The 19,798-nt window shown below is 43.6% G+C and overlaps 2 protein-coding genes across 2 annotated transcripts in view; one reads left to right on the top strand and one right to left on the bottom strand.

The window, feature by feature from the left end:
- Nucleotides 1–1,421, top strand: part of BUD31 (BUD31 homolog) — a 5,750-nt gene extending 4,329 nt beyond the window's left edge. The window contains exons 3-5 of the mRNA XM_036741191.1: nt 47–169; nt 472–638; nt 1,158–1,421. Of these exons, the coding sequence (XP_036597086.1) occupies nt 47–169; nt 472–638; nt 1,158–1,208 (341 nt within the window). The 3' untranslated portion in view covers nt 1,209–1,421. The remainder of the gene's footprint in view (nt 1–46; nt 170–471; nt 639–1,157) is intronic.
- PTCD1 (pentatricopeptide repeat domain 1) lies at nt 1,236–19,798 on the bottom strand. Its single transcript, XM_036741185.1, has 9 exons — nt 19,685–19,798; nt 18,179–18,740; nt 15,157–15,297; nt 12,805–13,023; nt 9,456–9,557; nt 8,056–8,808; nt 7,175–7,291; nt 3,949–4,131; nt 1,236–2,790 (listed from the first exon to the last, which is right to left on the bottom strand). The coding sequence occupies exons 2-9, from the start codon at nt 18,686–18,688 to the stop codon at nt 2,593–2,595; spliced, it is 2,223 nt and encodes a 740-aa protein (XP_036597080.1). The 5' UTR covers nt 18,689–18,740; nt 19,685–19,798; the 3' UTR covers nt 1,236–2,592.

The raw sequence follows: 19,798 nt of genomic DNA, 5'->3' as shown, positions 1-19,798 counted from the left end.
TGTGTCAGAACCTCTGTATCTAACTTCTGTGCCTTTCTCTCCCTAGCTGAAACTGAGCCTCATGAAGGAAAGAGGAAAGTAGAATCTCTCTGGCCCATCTTCAGGATCCATCACCAGAAAACAAGATACATATTTGACCTCTTTTATAAGAGGAAAGCCATAAGTAGAGGTAATCAGTTGAATGAGATCATAGGCTTTTTGGTGTCTTACTCTTTTCTTAGTATACGAAATCGTAACTTCAAGTTTAAACTCCAAGAGTAAATAAATAATTAAATAATTAATAAATAAATTAAATCACTCTTGAAACCTTAGCAAGTTTCAATTTTTTTTTTCTGATCATGAAGCAACAAAAATATATTGGTAAATGTACTGTACTTCTTCCCTTCCTCTCCCCAACACCTTATTGAATGATGGTGAAGAGGAGTTTATATTAGACACTGATACCTAATGGTTTTTTCCTCTCTCTGACAGAATTGTACGAATACTGTATTAAAGAAGGTTACGCAGATAAGAACCTGATTGCCAAGTGGAAAAAACAAGGCTACGAAAATCTGTGCTGCCTCCGTTGCATCCAGACTCGGGATACCAATTTTGGTACCAACTGTATATGTAGGGTTCCAAAAAGCAAGTTAGAAGTGGTAAGCTTTCTCCTGCTGGCACTACTGTGTAGCCGAGAGCTAAATTTCTAGGACCATTTTGAATTTCATTTTCTATAGTTAAATTATTAGAATACTAAGCAACAATCACTTGGGGTTCATTATCGTTTTTATGTAGATTTTGATTGTAATGGTATTTGTTGTGTGTTTTAGTTCTCACTTATGGTCTTCTGGCTCCGTCCTTTAACGTGGCCATTTCCCTATTTTTCTATTTAACACATGAGATGGGCAAATGACCCTAGGATAATAGTGAAAAGATGTCTGAGTGCTTTAAATCCTTAAGGTTGAATCCAATCCCCATGAAAATGAGATCTGCAGAATCGATTTAGGTGACCCTTGAATCAGCTTTGTTTAGGATTAAATTTTGTCTTCCTTTTTACATAAGATGGAAAAGTGATGTGTCTGACTTCTAATGCCACAGATCCATTAGGTCAGGTTAACAAAAGAGGTTAATGGGTGATGCATTAATCAGAGTAAATTACCTCCTGCCTTGTTTTACAGGGGCGGATCATTGAGTGTACCCATTGTGGCTGCCGAGGATGCTCTGGTTGACAGGTTTAAAAGTGATGGACCCACAGATTCCATTCTGGCTTATTTTTATTGTTCCTCTCCATGGGTAGCTGTTAAAAGTGGAACACTTTTCCCTGGATAACTCTTGCTCTCCAAAGCTACAACCTGTGACTGGAGCATGGTGGCAAATGAAAGACTGTGTTAATCAGCTGTAATTATCTGTGATTTAAAAATAAAACCTTTAACCATTGGTAACTCATGCTGTAGTTTGTATACAACACAATAATATTAAAATATAGATGAGATTTTCCTCATCATAAATATGGATTAACCCTTTTTATACACATAAAGAGAGTCATATAAAACTTTGTGTATTCCTCATGGCCCTGTAGGGTTAGCTAGTGCAAATATTTCCATTTTATAGATGAGTAAACAGGTTCACAGAACTAGAGTTGGAAGGGACTTCAGAGGCTCTTCTAATCTAGTACCTGATGTGCACAGCTGGCACCTGAGGTTGGGTATGCCTAGCTCCACGGACAGTTTCCTACTATGCTATATGGCTTCTAATATAAATAGGAAGAATTCGGGAAGGCCTTGCCACAGAACTAATAATTGAAAGGCAACATTCCAACTCATCTCTTTTGATTCTTAAGATAAGAGTGCATAACATTATTCTAGACACCTCAGTATAGAGATATCCTATAATTTGAAGATAATGAAGCTATCATCCCAGGATTTGCAGACTTGGAAGGGACCTCAGAGCAGCCATTCTCTCTAACATGCCAGCTTGTGTATGAAGACCCCCAATGAAGGAGAACCCACTACTTCCTGATGGCCTCCAATCCACTTCTAAATATTGTGCATTATTTGATGTTTCTCCTCAAATTTAAAATTGTCTTTTCAACTTTAACCCATTATCTTTAGATCTGTCCCTTAGGGCCCAAGAACAACAAATCTAATCCCTCTTCCACATGCCATCCCTTCAAATACTTGGGAAATTGCCATCATGTGGTTTCCTCTGCCCAGGTGTTCTCTGGGTTAAACAGTCTAACTCCCTCTATCTGAACATGAGGCCCATCACCATCCTGACTACCCTCTAGACATTTTCTTGGTGCACTGTTACAAAAACTGGCAAAGACCTTGTGAGGCTAGTAATTCAGGAAACAAAAGCTGGTACAACCAGCTGGTATATAACAAAGTCTATTGAAAGCATTCTAAAATGCACTAAGACCCCAGTTATATTCTGGCCAGTAATGAATACTGGGCATGGTTAAAGTGCCATGACTATCAGACACCTGAACCAATGTTGCTTCCACTTCTTTACGTCTCCTTTGTGGACAACTAACCATCTAACAATTTGGGATTTCTGTGTTATTGCAACATGTCCCAAAGTTGGTCTATGTTGTCAGTTCTCTGAAGAAGATCATCATAGTGTCTGTTCTTGCTGGCCTCCGACGTCTTTGGTTGCTTTAGTGTCTTCCTCGCTAACTTCGTCACTCTTAGGTTTTGTCCTATATTTTTGCCAGGGATGGGGAGTTTCTTCTGCAGACATCACTTTCAGCCACTGCTTGTAGTAAGCTCGAAAGCCATCGATCCTTTTCAAGTAGGTATTCTTTCCTTTGTACTGTAATTGAAAAATCTAGTTACATGAAATTCAAGACTAGGAATAAACTAGCTTCCATGAATGAAATACTGAGGGAGAAATTCTTAGGCGACTTGAGAAAGGGTCTCTCATTAAAGCTTGTTACATATAGTTTCAGTTAATAGAAACAAGGCAGAGAGTTTCTGATGGGCAATGGAGGGCATTAACTTTAACATGACTCAAATGTTCTACTACACAAGTGGCTGGATACTATGTAAATATATTCTTAGACGATAATGATAGCTTGTATTTCTATAGTGCTTAGAGCTTACAAATTGCTCAACTGGCTTTTACAACCCTGCTATGTAGGTTGGACAGCTACTGATTTTACTGATGAAGAAACCAGTTCGGGGGGGGGGGGGGAAGAGGCCCGCCCCCCCCAAGTGTGCCATGGAGGAGGAATTTCTTTAACCCTTCTATCAGCAGCACTGACAAAAGGCCTCCTCTACTGTTTGCCTCCCAAACTGTACCCGTCAAAAACTCTGAGGAGCATAGGTAAAGTATTCCTGTTCTGTAGCTGGCTGCAAGCATTGGGAGACCTGGGTTCTATATAAGCTCTACCACTGTGACCCTGGGTGGTTCATATGTAACTCTAGAATTGAGCCCCCCCACTTTGTAAAATCCCAGTAGCTGAACAAGTCAATCTCTAAATCTGTATCAGACAGTGCTATGATTTCTAGAAAATATGGCCACCACTACTCAAAGTTCTGGGAGAACACTAACGATCAGAAACTGCTCTAGCATCAAAGATACAGATAGCTTTCTCTATATGTTTTTATACAGAGAGAGAAAGCTATGCAAAACTTAACTGCATACTAACTTCTATTTGCAAAGGATTCTTCCTTGGCTACCCATCAATCCTCTGATTGGAGGATTTGTGTCACAGCCAAGAGGAGATATTTAAAAATTATGAACAAAGAGTAATTTGGCTGATACTAACTTAGAAATTAAAAAGGGGATATCATCAGACTATATATTACTGTAGGCATCCTCATATGGGATAAATATAGCAGGAGAAGGTTGAATCGAATGTGGATTTTACCATCTTCTACCCTTTTTTTAATATGCACCTGGCTCTAAAAGCATTTGCCACTTCATGCCCAGGACATACGTGTTTTCTTTAAGACCTAGGACACATACCCTGTCAAATGTAGGAGGGTATGTAGCCACAAACTCCAGCTGTCGGATTATGACTTCATTCACAGGGACGGCGTTCTTCTTCATGTTCTGAAGAATGTCTATGAGATAAGTGTAGTCCAGTTTCTTCACAGCTATATTGATGAGGGTGCTATAGATGTAGGTGTTGGGGATCATCTTGCATCTCTGAAACAGCCACAGATATTAAACAAGCAATCTCCACCAGGGATGAGTGAGGCTAGTAGAGCCTTTTGATAGGTTAGATGGTCAAGGGTTAGATTTGAAGGAAGTAGGGATTAAGTTAACCTGCTGAGATCTCAGGTCAGAGAAAACCAGTATGTCAGAGGCTTATACAAAGACATCAAGTTGTGCTATTGTTCCCTGAAATAAATATGGGGCCACCCAGGGAGTTAAGGCAAGCTATGTCTTTTCCAATAGCATGTGGGGACACAGGACAGCCATAGGGAAAGAGAGGGGATGGTATGTTGTTATAAGTGAAGAACACTTGAAGGAAATTCTTCATGGTGGAGTAGTGACTACTAGAGTAGGCCCATGACTATTTTCTGAAGGTACAAAACAGACCAGCCCTTCAGAGAAAAAGGTAATTTTTGACTTTGTACACCAGTGCAGCCATGGTGAAATAGCTCAGAGTGTGTGAGTGCATGCATGTTTGAATGAAATGGGTACTAAAGGGATTTGTATCTTTTCTCTTGGGAAATGTGAATTCCATGAAAATTCTTGGTTATAGCTTCTGATAGAACCAAGATGGTAGAGTAAGGAAGAAACTCCCTAGAACTTTTCCAAATGCACCTCCAAACAACTATAAAATAGTGTCTCAAAATAAATTCTGGAGTGGAAGAACCAACAAAAGAACAGGGTAAAACAATTTTTAAGCCCAAGACAACTTAGGTTGGCAGGAAAAAGTCTGTCAGCCTATACTGTAAAAAGGAAGCAGAGCCCAGCACAGGCACTGTCCAGGCAAGCCAGCAGCCAAGCTTTGAGCCCGGTTAGACCCTGTGACCTCTGGCTCCTGATGCAGCCTAACAGTGAGGCCCTGAGGCCCCTGGCACAGCCAAGCAGCGAGAAAGACTACAAAACTGTGCACACCCCTAGATCCAGCAATACCACTACTTGACATACCCCAAAGAGATCCAAAAAAGGAGGAAAGGGCTGATTTGTGTAAAAATATTTGAAGCAGCTCTTTTTGTGGTGGCAAAGAATTGGAAATTGAGATGTCCATCAATTGAGGAGGGACTGAACAAGTTGTGGTATGTGATGGTAATAGAATATTATTGTGTTATGAGAAATGATAAGCAGGCAGACTTCAGAAAAACCTGGGAAGACTTTAAATGAACTGATGCAAAGTGAAGTGAGCAGAACCAGGAGAACACTGTAAATAATAATAGCAATGTTGTATCGTGATCAACTGTGAATGACTTAGCTATCCTCAGCAATAAAATGATCCAAGATAATTTCAAATCATGAAAAACGCTATCTACCTCCAGAGAAATAACTGACAGAATCTGAATGCAGATTAAAGCATACTATTTTTCACTTTTTTTGGGGGGGAATCTTTTTTTTTTTAACAACATGACTAATATGTAAATGTTTTGCATGACTGCACATGTACAACCTATCAAATTGATTATCTCAAGGAGGGAAGGGAGAGAATTTAGAACATTTTAAAAAAATGTTAGCTTGTTTGTACATGTAATTGGGAAAAAAATAATAAAATATTATGAAAAAATATTCCTGGTTATGCCTGTCTGGAGTAGTGAGAGATCAGGGCAATACAGCGACCAGGAAATAGGCTGGTGATAGGAGGAGTGAGAGGAGTTGACTCCGGACTTGGCTGTATTCTGTAAGCCTGATGCATCCACTTAAAGGCCTCTTCTTTTCTCTAAGAGCGTCGCCTCCCTAGTGAGAACCTTATTTCCAAATGCTCACCCTCAAGCAACTGACCAAGCCTTTGTTTAAGAAACTAATGAAATCCCAGCTCTTCCATGAAATAATAATGTTGCGTGACAAATGAGAGACTACTCTTTCTAAACTGGAAACTTTCACGCTCACCACTCCATAAAGCAATGGAGAGACAACTTGGTACAGTTGAAGTGTGCTGGATTTAGAATCAGAGGACCTGGGATATAAAGGTGAGCTAGGCCACTTCACCAGCTGTATGATTTTGGACAAGGTCTTCAGGTTTCCTTGTCTGTAAAATGAGGGGGTTGGATCAGATAGTCTCCAAAGTCTCTTCGAGCTTTAAATTTATGCTCTTATGATCTATTTATAATCTCACCCTGAAATAATATAAGTTACAATTTTATAATTTCATACAATAGGAACTAGACTTGTGAATTCACTGATTTAAGGAACTTTTTTTTTTTTTGCAAGGGGGAAGGCAGGTCAATTGGGGTTAGGTGACTTGCCCAAGGTCACACAGCTAGTAAGTGTGTCAAGTATCTGAGGCCAAATTTGAACTCAGGTCCTCCTGACTCCAGGGCTGGTGCTCTACTCACTGCACCACCTAGCTGCCCCGATTTAAGGAACGTTTATATGACAAAATCCCAATTCAGGGTAGCACCTTCCTTACATCTTGTCAGAGCAGAGGTTTTTAACCTGGAGTCTACAGACTTGCAAGAGGTCTGTGGATAGATTTCAGGGGGAAAAAATTACACATTTTTATTTCAACATAAGTGGTTTACTTTGTAATCCTATAAATTTTATTTTATACATTTAAAAGCATTATTCTCAGAAGCGGTTCACAGACTTCAGCAAATTGCCAAAGGGGGTTATGATATGAAAAAAGGTGAAGAACACCTGTCTTAGAGGGTTACCTAGAGCAGAGAGAGGTGAAGTGACTTGCCTGAGATCACATGATCAGTACATATCGGAGGCGAGACTTGCAACCACGCCTTCCTGGCACCAAGGACAGTCCTCTATTTATTATGCCATATCCTTCCAATTTCATTGCTACACTAACATTACTACCATTTCACAAATAGGGCACTTTAAGGGTTTGCAAAGGTATTTTCCTAGAATGAGCTTCTCTGCGTTTATCAAAACTATCAGAGAATGTAAATGTCCAGAAGGAAGAACTGAGCAGCCTTCTTTCCAGTGCTGACCACTACGTTTTCACTACATGAAAACTGAAAGGAAAGCTGTTAACCACTCTTTCTAAATCAGACACCTTAGTAACATTGTTAAAAAGTCATCATGGAAGCCTGCTTACCTTCATGTCTGAGAGCAGCTGTATTGCATATTTTTTCTCGAGGCAGCCTATAGCCAAGTTACAAAATGTCTGCATGTTAGGGATGATTCCTCTCATCGCCAAGACGGGAAGCAGCTTCTGAAAGTACAGACATTGATGCCACTGACACACACTTCCTGAGCACCACTGTATACCGGGCACTTTGCTAGGTGCTGGGGAGAGAAAGTATAAGGCATGCTCCCTTAGGCATTGTGGACTTTACAATCTAAGTCACTCTATGGACTTGTTTCACTCACACAATTGCCAAAGCTTCACAGGAACCAATGCCCACTAATTTACTGAAATAAGGTGAACTTAAGGGGGATGAAGTTTGTTGTTTCTGATGCTCAAGGATCCTCCTAAAGTAAGAAAGGCCTAAAGCAGAGGTGGGGAACCTTCGGCCTTCTAGGTCCTTGAGTGTGGCCTTTTGACTGAGTCCAAGTTTTACCAAATCCTTTTATTAAGGGGATTTGTTCTGTGAAGTTTGGATTCCAGCAAAGGGCTGCACTTGAGGACCTAGAGGGCCAAATGTGGCCTTGAGGCCCAAGGTTCCCCACTCCTGGCCTAAAGAATAGACAAAAGTTTCAAGAAGGCTATGACAGCTCACTGGTTCCTAACCAACTTTTGTAACAACAGGACACCTAGGAAGAGAGATGAGAAGCAGCTAAAAGTGGTGGGGAGACAGGAAGAGTCTTGTTACTCAGCTATGAAAAGGACCCTTTTTGAAAGGACTCAGATCCATTGGGCAGTGGGGGAGACACAATGAAAAGGAAGGGGATTTTAAGAGGGACCCTGGAACTGTATTTCTCCCCTCTTAAAGCATTTTAGTGTCTGCTAAAATGAAAAGAGGTATCAGTGCTTACCTTTGCCCCTTGTAGGTCCCCTGATTTGCTCTTCTTCCTCACCAATGCGTTGAAAAATGTAATATCAGCTTGCACTTTGTGCTTATCAAGAACAGCCAGCAATGAGGACTCTGATGGACTGTTTGGCCTGACAATCTCAGCCAACAGGGTCAGAGTTTTGATATTAGGCTCTATGTGGTCCTCCTTCATCTTACTCAGGAAGCCATCCATGTCACCCATTAAAGCCAACCTGTCAGCCGGACTAGCAACAGTCCCTAAAGAAACCACATTCATGTGAGATACCCTGAGATCCAGCAAGTTTGGCACAGGGCAAACAGGTTCTGAAAATTGGGCAACATCAGCTTTCACAGGCTCCAGCCTACTCAAACTTTGGTTTAATACTACCAGAGTATCAGCAGGTTTGGAATCAAATCCTCCTTTGTTATCTTGTAGCTCAGGCTGAACTTCATTGGCCTCTCTGGCTTTCTGGATGCTTGGAGGATCCTGGGCCTCCCTGGAAATTTCCTGGAATAGCTGCCTCTCCAGGGAGTCCACATCCAGCTTGGCTGAGGTGGCTTTCTGTTCCCGTATTTTCTTCCTTTTGTGCTGCTTGCCTGCCTTCAACTGGAGCAGGGCTGGCTTCTCTTCACTCCTCAGAAGCAAATCTGAAGCCACTGCGGGGTCCCCTAGGTCACAGTCCCGTGCCGCACACAGCATCAGATTGTAACTGTGAACATTAGGCTCAAGCCCCATTTTCAACATCTGTCTCCAAACCTGCTCCAGAAGAAAAAGTGACATATATTTTGGTTTCCTCTGAATAACCTACAATACTATCAGAAGGAACCTTAGCTCCAACGGCTGGGTCAGCTGGGGAGAGAAACTCAGACAAGAATGTTTTCTGGGGGGGTTGGGATGAGACGAATGGGTGACACTGGCTTTAGGTCTCTAGCTATACCAATCTTAGGAAGGTGCCCAGGGAACTGAGGCAGGAGAGGGGGACATGCCAGCATAGATGCCTGACATCTCCCTGATCCTCTACGGCAATGTTTAGTGACATATCAGTGTCACTGGCTCACATCTGAACAATGTTCATGAGAAGGTGGATCTGGGGAAAAATGTGCCTTTATTTTCAAACTGCCCAGGAGCCTTTTCAGACAGGCATATTTATGGGCAAGAAAAACAAAAGGCCCTCTACACACAGGTGGCACCCCCCTCCCCCCCCATTTCCCTTGGGGAAGGATAAAATGACCTGGATTCCAGTCTCTCTCTGCTGCCCTGCCTACCTCATCTGTCACCCAGAACCACCACATCCTTTACCACTTAGCGTACAGTTCAAATATCTCTTTCTCTCAACACCTTGAAAGGGTTGCCTATCTCCCAAAGACCCTGTACCCACAGCACTCAGGGGGAGAGGTACAGACCTGCAAGGCGTATCTGAAGCCTGTCTTCTTGTCTTGTATGCAGCCCATGAGCAGAAAATTGAAAGTCTCTTTGGTGACAGCATGGCCTTTGAGTACAATTTCCTACAGCATGGGAGAAATCTGTGACTATTTTGAATCTGAGGTGGTGACAAGGTATTATGTGAATGCTAAGAAGATCATAAACTCTTAGGAGGCTGCATGTATGTCTAATTTTATTTACAGGATGCTCAGTATGAGGCTATGGTGACTTCTAGGAAAATTCAGCACTCAGCGATCAAAGGAAAAGAAAACCAACTCTTTAATCCTTAAATATATTTATCCCTTAGAAGGTCAATCTCATATATCCATTTGTGAAGTGGTTAAAGTTCCACCCCCGCCTCCGCCAATGCAGGGACACACATCCACGTCACTACTGTCTGTCTTAAACTTGCCTGCCTGCTTGCTTATGCACTCCTCAAGGGCAGAGCCCACACTTAGATGATACTTTAGGGAGAGGGCTCCCATGTATTATCCTGACCATAAAGAAGCCATATACAAGTGACTACAAACAAGCTGTCTAACCACTCTGGACCCGTTTCCTCATTTGTAAAATGCTGTGATAGAACAAGGAGGCTGCTAAGGTTAATTCCATTCTAAATCTATGCTCTTGAGAAGTTCCACATGAAGGACACAAACAGGCCAGCTGTCCAGAGCATTACTTCCATTCATTTTATTCCTGCTGACCCCCCTCTTCCAGAATTCTTGAGATGCCCAACAGCCCTAGTGGTCCAGGAACCATTGAGTAAGTCTGTCTAGCACATAAGGAGACACAAGCTGGGGTTATCCTGCTCACGGTCTCCCTTCAACATACCCTCACTGTGGTTCATCTTGCCAAAGTGAAGAAACCTGATCTCTTGAATATACAACAGCACCTTAACCTCCACAGTGTTTCTTCAAGTAACTGCTAAGAGGCTTCTTAAGTACATGGGTGTCTGGGCCCAAAGCCCCACTGACACAGCTGAGTGAGGAGGGGTAATGGCAGACCCCATCTATGAGCCCACCGATAACTCAGGACAGAACTGCAGTCACAATTGACTCAGATCTCTGAGAAAGTGGCTGCTCTCAGAGGTGTCTTTGTGTACCCTTTGGAAAGGAAAGTGCTGTCCTAGGTGGCAGGGGGAGTCTGTGGCCTTAGCTTGATTTTCCCTGTATCCTTTTGCTGGACAGGCAGAGGACTTTCTAGAGTTCTTGGCCTATTCTAAGTTGTTTATGGACACCTCCTCCCCACCCCTACCCTTAATGGCCAAGGGTGAAGATGGCTTTTGTGGTATCTTGAGGTCACCCACAGCTGATGGGCAGAGAGTATTTAAACTGAAACCTTAAAAGTTTCTGTATCATTACATCATTATGATGGTTAGGCTGCCCTGCTGCCCACTGAGGAATTCCCTTATCACAAGACAGTCCATGCCCTTCTATGTGAACAACGGCTTCTACCCTTTTATTCCCTACATCCCCCCAGCTCACCACTCCACCAGGCCTCCCTAGTCAATGACTCTGATGGAGCTGGAGGCCATGCTAGCAGACTTGTAGCATGACTAGAAGCAGTCAAAGTGGTCTACAGAAAGGGTCGAGCCAACAGGGGGGGAAGCCCCTGGCCTACCAGCCAGGGTCAATGCCATTCAGTTCAATAAAGATGGAGATACTTGCTATGTGAAGGACATGGTTATGCTCTAGTAAGTTTTGCCAACTTGACCCTGAACTGTATCCTATTAGGTTAGCAGAGGAGCAGAAAGATACCGTTTAGCATCTCCTAAAGTCAAGGAAGAGATAGAGCCTACTCTATGTAGGGCCTGGTAGGCTGGCAGAGAGGCACGGGTGCCAGAAGACAGTGAGAGTCAGAGAACAAGGGCTTGCTCTGGAATTGGTAGAAAAGAAGTCTCTTGCCAATGTCATGCCAATCCAAGGGCCGGGGGGAGTGTTCTGAACAGAGATACGTTCTGGAGTCCCAAACCTTGCTGGCTGAGTGGAGTCAGAACAGACACGTGGACCTGGCCAGCGCTGAAGCTTAGGGAAGTGTGGGGCAAAAGTGGGAAATGTATTCAGTCCTTCTAAAAGGGCTGAAGATTTCGCAGGAGGAGTGGGGGAGGCTAGACAGGGTTGGTAACAGAAACGGTCCACCCCACAGCCTCAACCCTGCACTTTGCCACCTGATTTCCCCACCTAAATCTTGTGCTTATGACCACTTTCTGGCTTCTGTCTCACCCTTTTAAATTCGGGCCTTCTGAAGAAACCACCCTGGCTTGGTCTTCTGGTTCACATTTTCTTGGAACCTGGTTTTGGTCTTGCCCCTCTGTCCAGGAAGAGGGTTGCCACCTCCTTAGTTGCCTTAAATCACAAACTTGACAACCTGGGCAGGTAGGGTATACGAATAGTATCAATGCCAGGTCTCTCTCTTTTTAAAAAATCTAAAATGTTATTACTAGTCCAAAACCCTTTTCGATCTCACTAAAAATGATTATAAATAGTAGTATTTCCTGTAAGAGGGATGTGATTGAGTATTTTTCATCATTTTTCAAAATCTGAGGCTCAACACCTGAGTTACTCCCACTATCTACCTTTGTTTAAAAAAAATGTAGTCAGAGGCCAATTCTGTCTTTAGTTGTCTCCCCCTGCCCCGTGCATGGTAAAGCAAAACAAATTCCTATGTCCTTTTTCATGTGGCTGCACAGCTCTGGGACGCCTCTGACCCAGGCTTTTGAACTTCCCTTTTGTGTTGACTTTCCCCGTACAATGGTAAGCTCATGGAGGGTGGGGGTTGTCTTTCTTTTTTCCTATTTGTATCCCTAGAAAGCACTTAGTATAGTGCTTGGTCCACAGTAGGTGTTTAATAAATGTTTACTGACTACTGACTACTACTGACCAGTATCAGTTCTGAAGGCTGGCCTTCTGTACTACTATCCTATCACCATCAACAGGGAAGGGGATTTTGCGACTCTGGTATAAACTCTAGCTGGTGGCTGCAGAAGCACTGGGGACTTCTGAACACTTCTGAAATCCTTCAGAATCATTCTTGACCCCAAAAGTAAAAATATAAGCCTGTGTCCTTACAAATATTCAATCTTAACCCTAATGACATGAGTTTGGCTCCAGAGAAAATGCAGAATCAGCCCTGGCTCTGAAATGCCATGACATCTGCCTACCTAAGCTGAGATTTTTGTTTTCTGCCTAGGTGGGGAGGAAAAATGTCGGGGTGGGGGGAGACAGGGAGGCCAATAACATTTACTGAACACCCACTTGTACAGGCAGCACCATTTTAGGCAACCATAGGGCAGGAGGAGTTAAATAATAATTTTTAAAAAATGATCCCTACCTTGAAGACCTCAAAACACATCCTGGTGTCGGCACAGAGGGCAGCAGCTTTCAGTAGTGCATGATAGGATTTCAAGTTCAGTTCGATGTTTTTGGCCCGGAGCTGTTGCTGAAGCTTTAGGGCACTCTGTAGGCCAGAGTCCTTCCACGGTGATTCGGCACAGGCATTAAAAAGGGCTGTGTAAGTGGCATCAGTGGGCTCCAGATCCCGTTTCTTCATCTATCACGAACAAAATAAAGCCAGAGTTGAGAACCTCCCCTGAACAGGACCAGAAAGCTTCCCACAGGAAACCATTTATTTGTTTGACTTTGACCTCACTGCAAGAGGGGCGAAACAAGACAATGATGAGAAGCCTCATTAGGATCAGTAACTGGAAGTGAGAACTGGGGGTCAAGGCATGATCTGCCCAAGGAACAGGGCAGGTCCTGGGCATGGCCAGGGAGAGAGCTTGAGAATCTGATCCCCAGCCTGTCCCTGATCCAGCTCAGCTGGCACTGGAAGTCTCTACAGCCGTGGCTCTCCAAGGGAGCCTTGGATTTTGTTGAATGTGCTGCAAACTGTATGGAGTTTACACTTCCAAATGTACAAGCAACTCTTTCAGTTTTCCTGAAGTGGGCATGGCAAGGAATACTATGCCATGAGGAAAAAGACTTTGTGCACCATGGTTTTACAATATCTCCGGCAGCAACCAGCCAAAGCTATTTTTAAAAGTTAGGGATAAATTTTAAAAAAGAATTTTTATTGATATCTTTTATCTTTATGTTGCCTAAATTCCCCCCTTGATTCATCTCTTCCCTGGAACAAGGAATTTTTTAAGTCTTGGGGAAGCCTTCCCCAACTCCTCTTAATTCAGTGCTTTTTCTCTGTTAATTATTTCCTATTCATCCTGTTTATAGCTTGCTTTGTATCTCTTTGTTTGTATGTCAGCTTCTCCCATTAAACTGTAAGCTCCTTGAGGGCAGGGACTGTCTTTTGCCTCTTTTTGTATCCGTAGCACTTAGCACAGTGCCTGGCACATAACAGGCACTTAATATTTATTGATGGATTGATTTTAATAGCAAGAGGAAAGAAATAGAGAGAGAGGAAAAAAAATCAGCGATCAATCAATACTTTGAAAAAAAATCTGAACCTCCCATCTCTGCAGAGTTAAGGGTGCAGGCGGGGGAGAGAAGATATCTTCTCCTTCCTCTTTTCTGGAGTCACCAAGGCCATTTTTTACCCTGTATGTGGCAGACCTAACACTAGCTAGACCCCTGAGTAACCAAGGACAGTCATTTTTAATGTGTGTGTGTGTGTGTGCATATTTGTGTATATATATATATATACACACACACATATATCTATGTACGTCTATTTATTGAGTTACATAGGAGTTTCCTCATTTGTACAGTGGGGGTAACAATACTAGCGATGCCTCCTTCACAGGGCTTTGCCAACCTGGAATGGTAAATAGGGTGGGACTGTTTTACTGTTTTCTCTTATGGAAGGCTAAGGTAATCAAGCACCTTTGAGTCTTGCCTTTCAAATGTAAAGGCAAGCAGAGTGGGACTTTGGCCTGTTTTCTGTTTGAGTGCTTCTCGGCACTGAGGTAACCAAGTGCCTTTGATGAATCTTGCCTTTATTTCTTTGAATCAAGAGTCTCTGATGCCCTGCTTAACAAGACAGCCTAGTTTACATGGGTTTGAGTCCCATGGCTGTGATGCCCTTTGACCCTGAGAAGGGTATATAAGATCCGAGGTTGGTATTTTGTTTTGGGGCTATCACTCACTGGAAGGGTTGTTGTGTGATTTGACTAGACAAGACTCTGGGTAGCTGTCACAGAGCCACTCCCCTCCCCCGCCGCCGTGCGGAAACCCAGATGTTGGAGCTTCTCTCTCAGGTAACTGTATGTATTGCTTAGACAGACAGCAAGAAGCCTGCCTGCTGATTTGTGTTATTTTGCTCTAGTTATATAATTTGTTTGTATTTGCTCTGAAGTTCAGGGTGCTGACTTTTTCCCCTGAACTAAGTGAATGATACATGTATGCTTAATTAAAGTGGGACAGTAAACCCCTTAGAGTGGCTTTCCTTAGAAAAGCAGATCAAAGAACCTGTGCTAGCAGCCCTCCTGCATGCTGGTGTTATTGACCTTACACCCCCACAGCAGCTGCAAGCAACGTTGTCGTTACACAACCCTAAAACACAACATAAACCATGAGATTAGTGTTCTCAGCCCAGTATTTCTTGCTGTCTCTCAAATACTGAGAGGAATAAAAGACCACTTAAACCAAAGCTGAGTAGGCATGCCTGTATATGTCTATGTCAGCCTTATTTGTTCAACAGACCCTTTCTCTGCCCCCTCCGGCCACTCACATCATTGTAGAGCTTAAAGGCTTTCTTCAGGTAGCCTACCCGACCACAGCCTCCCATCAGCACGGTATAGTTACATTCGATGGGTTGGAGACATTCTTCCTTCAGCATCTGCCTCTCGAACAGATCTAGGGCCTCAGCCAACTGCCAGCACCACCAGGAAAGGAGAAACATGGGAAAGGATGTTTAGGCCTGGTATAAAACACACACACACACACACACACACACACACACACACACACACACACACGCGCACACACGTACACAACAGTTATATGCATGTTATATAATCATATAACTTGCTGTAAATAATTAAGTATTAAGTAATGTTTAATATTATATGTACGTATGTGTATGTGTGTATGTATATACACACATACACATACATATAAGGAGAAGTTGGTTTAGAGCAGGGGTAACCTTTTTGTATGGGAAGTCTAGTAAAATATATGGACCCCTTCTCAGAAGAATGTTTTTAAAAAATTTTTTTTGGGAGTCTAGAATGTTCCTCTTTGCCATTTTTTTTATCTTTCTAAGAAATAGTTATTATTTTATTTTCCCAATTACATGTAAGAACAATTTTTAACATTCATTTTAAAAATTTTGAGTTCCAAATTCTCTCCCTCCCTCCCCTCCTCATTGAGAAGGCAAGCAATTTGATATAGGTTATACATGTATAGTCATGCAAAACATATTTCCATATTAATTATGTTGTAAAAGAAAACACAGATAAAAAAAAATCCAAGAAAATATAAAGTTTAAAAGTATGCTTCAATCTGTATCCAGAGTCTATCGGTTCTTCCTCTGAGGATGGATAGCATTTTTCATTACAAGTCCTTCAGTGGTGCCTTGGACTGCTTATTGCTAAAACTAGCTAAGTCATTCACAGCTGATCATCTTACAATATGGCTGTTACTGTGTACAATGTTCTTCTGGTTCTACTCATTTCATTTTGCATCAGTTCATGTAAGTCTTTCCAGGTTTTTCAGAAGAATGTGTTTAAATGCACAAAATAAAATACATTGGATTGCAAAGGAAGTTATATTGAAATATACTTATCAAAATATCTAAAAAAAAAAAAACAAAACAAAAACCCAAGTTCATTAACCTCAGATTGAGAAGCTCTGGTCTAGAATACAGAAGTATTTTCTCTGGTGTGGGGATTTCTCTGGTGTGGGGAGGGAGGTGGTAAGGGGAGAGAATATCCCTAAGAAGTCTCCATTGTTATGCCAATAAGCATGCAGGGATTCCCATCACCTGCTTGGCCCTCCACTGTCAGCAAATAAGAAAAAAGTAAAGATATCACAGGCCACCCTCCCTCTAATTTGATGCCCTGCATGCACATTCCATGATGTCTGCTTACTCGGTCACCTCCATTAATACCAGTGTGATTTCCCCTAGCAGAGATGTTGCCCACATCTCATTTCTTCCTTTTTTCAGAGCCCTCTACCCTTCTGGGTCTCAGCTGTCCTCCCCTGAGTGGAAGGGATGGAAGGACAGTTTATTGATGAGGGTCTTATCCTGAAAAAACAGCTCCTGTTTTTTCTACCTTGGGCTGCTCTGTTTGTTGGGGCTGTACCACGTCCCCATTTTTGGGGGACATGCCTTTTGCCTTATTTTCTTCTTCATCCCTTCTCTCCCCACTCACCTTGTATAACACAGACACTTTCTCTCTTTTCATTGGTTCCCTCGCCTAGAATCTTTAAATGTCGAGTTTTTTTCTTCATACCTTACCACCCCTTCAACTCTCCACTTCTTCTTTTTCCCTGTCTAATCAGATCCTCGTCTTCTCCCATGGCTGGACTCAGCCTATGGAAGCCCAGCAGCTGCTCCTTCAGTCTACATTACTGTTCTAGCCCCAGGTTAGACAGACCAGAACTTGTGAGGCAACAGAAACCTCTGGGCTTCTGGTGGCTAGTAGGTTCCAGAGCCCTCTTTCAAACAAATTTTGGTCAATGAACATTTATTGAGTGCCAACTACATGCATGGTATTATGTCCTAGCATATAAGGCTGAGTCTCTGCCTCTAGAGAGCTCTGTCTAGCTGCGGGAGAGAACACGTAAACAAACATAGAAAAAAAAGAGCTAACAATTTGTGAGGTGACAAATGAGGACTACAATAAGTGCTAGGACAGTTCAAAAGGAAGAAATCAGTGTGGATCGAAGGAGTCAGAGAAGGCTTCTCAGGACCCCACTTGTGATGCCAGCTTCTGGGAACTTGGGGCTCTTAGCCTTCTTTGGGTCAGGGGGCTGTTGGCTCCCTGGGAAAACCATGGATTCCTTCTCAGAAGATTGTTTTCAAATGTATAAAATACACAAGATTATGAAGGAAACCAATTATATTGAAATACACATCAAAATATATAAAAGAAACCAACCACCAAGTTTATGGACCTTGTTAAGGATAGAAATGATGTTTCCTTCCTTTTAACTGCCAGAGTACTATAGGGAGGCAGCCAGGTAGCAAAATGGAAAGAACTCAGCCTGGAGTCAGGAAGACCTAAGCAAATTCGGCCTCAGATACTTATAGTCTACAAAACGTTTAGTACAGTGCCTGGCACACTGTAAGCTCTCTACAGATGTTTACTCCCTAACCCTCCCATACTGCCTGGCACAGCAGAGACTTAAATGCTTGTAATATTACATTGGATTTGTGTACAAATCCCATCCCCCATAAAAATAGTAAGCTTCACGGGGGCTGCAACTGGGTCTTGTTTCTCCTTGCAACCCTCTCAATGTCTGGCACAGGGCCTTGCCCAAAATACCTTTTCAGTTAAGTATGTTGAATGAAGGAAGAGGTAAGACCTGAAGGATGAATAAGGAGTCTACAGGCTCTAAGAAGGCAGGGGCTGCTTTATTTGGGTCTCCCCAGGGCTGCCATGTGAGGATGCAGTCTGGCTGGTGTGTTTCGGGTTCAGTGGGTAAACCAGTCTGACCGGAGGGGAACATTCTTATAGAGTAGTTGGGACCAGAGTTCTGAAGGTGACGCTCTGAGACACAGTTTCCATAGGTGCTAGCCCACTTACCTTGTCCTCCTTTATCAGCCTCTTGCACTGAAAGAAATACCAGTGAGGGGTGTTCCGGGGACCCTTCCAACGCTTCTTCAGCATCTTATCTTCCTCATCCTCAAATTCTTGAAGCCTTAAGTTGTGAGAGTCTGCCGAGGTTTTACGAAACATCGTTCTGGAGGAGTATTTGTCAGACAGGGTCCCAAAGGTCTCTTCTTCTTCATTTCCACTCGTGTCCGGCTGGGACGGAGACCATGATTCACCAAGCTCCGGGGAGCTGCTGTTTACTCTCTTCTGGGTCCAGTCATTTGATTTGAGTTTGGGGAGGGAGGAACCGAATAGTCTCAGCATCCCACACTGCTGTTTCCATCCCAGGCAGCCCAGCAGCTGCCACGAGCCCCTCTGGAACGCTAGGCTCTTTCCTCGACCTACCCAGCTAGTTCTGCTGGGGCCCGTCCACGGATTAAGGTGTCTTAGGGCAACTGATCCTGCCAGGGATGGGCCAGAGAACAGCTGGATGATTTTCATGCCTCCTCTTGTGGTTGTCCACCACCGATTTTTCACTGATCCAGTCTGGGTCCTGGAGTCAAATCAAATTTAAGTAAAAATTAAAAAAGTAAGGCAATGCCAAACACACTCAAAGAAGGTTTTTATATGAATTATCTTGGATAGCCTGTAGGGGAAGGAAGGTTGATCTTGGACAGCGTGGCACTGGATAAATCAGGTCGCTTCTCTGAGCCTCAGTTTTCTCCCCTATAAAATGGGGATAAATCTTAGATTCCTCTAGAGGATGGCGGTGAGGAAAGGGAGGGGAACAAAGCTCTAAGGTCACCCTCAGCAGGGTCCCCCGCTCCCAGCTGTGAGAATGGATGTAAATACACAAGTGACAGTTTGCTCAGGAGTGGAAGCCCGTGTGTATGAGGCGGAGGAAGAGGCGAGCAAAGCTCAAATCGGGTTTGGGACTAGAAGCATCTTGAGGGGTCCAGACCCTCTCATTCTACAGATGAGAAAACTGAGACCCAGGGAAATGACTCGTCCAAGGTTAGTGGTAATCGGCTAAGCCAAGGATTTGAACTCGGGGCCCCCGACTCCAAAGCTAACGTTAAGTCCATTCAAATCTGGGGTGTCGTGGGGGCCGCGGCCGGAAAGACCTCATTTTCAGGACTTTTAAGTCTTCCGGAGTCTGGACGATCTAAGGTGGGTTTCCTCACCAGTGACCCGGAAGCTGGAATGGGTGTTACCTGGGAGGCGCAGCCGGCTTTAGAGTTAGGTAGGTATGAGGCCCAGGAGGCTGCCACTTGCTACCTGCTGATGTTTGGCAAGTCGGGTCTTTCCAGGCCTCAGTTTCCCTAACTGTAAAATCCCAGCTCGGGCGATACTTGTTTTGCTGAGGCAGGGGCTGGGGCTCAGGGGTGGAGGGATACTGCCACATCACTAAGAGAATGACGGCGGCGGGATTTGAACTCAGGCCCCCCGACGCCCATTACACTCAGTCCCCCAAGCTGCCGGCCCGGCGGCACTCACCCTCCAGCGCCCCCGGTCCTTCTTTCCTTCGCGCGCGGGGCGCAGGCGCAGATGAGCCTCGGGCGCCCTCCAGGGAAGCCTCACCGGCGCGCGATCTCCTCCGCTGCCGGCTCT

The sequence above is a fragment of the Trichosurus vulpecula genome, chromosome 1 (assembly GCF_011100635.1).
Source record: "Trichosurus vulpecula isolate mTriVul1 chromosome 1, mTriVul1.pri, whole genome shotgun sequence".
NCBI lineage: Eukaryota > Metazoa > Chordata > Mammalia > Diprotodontia > Phalangeridae > Trichosurus > Trichosurus vulpecula.
This window is presented reverse-complemented; position numbering and strand designations above follow the sequence as displayed.

Excerpts from the sequence above, each read along its gene's own strand:
- PTCD1 (XM_036741185.1), bottom strand. The coding sequence starts at position 18,688 with ATGAAAATCATCCAGCTGTTCTCTGGCCCATCCCTGGCAGGATCAGTT. Across the intron at positions 13,024-15,156 it reads CCTTTAAGCTCTACAATGAT|ATGAAGAAACGGGATCTGGA; the intron begins GTGAGTGGCCGG and ends TGTTCGTGATAG. Across the intron at positions 8,809-9,455 it reads GCTTCAGATACGCCTTGCAG|GTTTGGAGACAGATGTTGAA; the intron begins GTCTGTACCTCT and ends CTTCTGGAGCAG.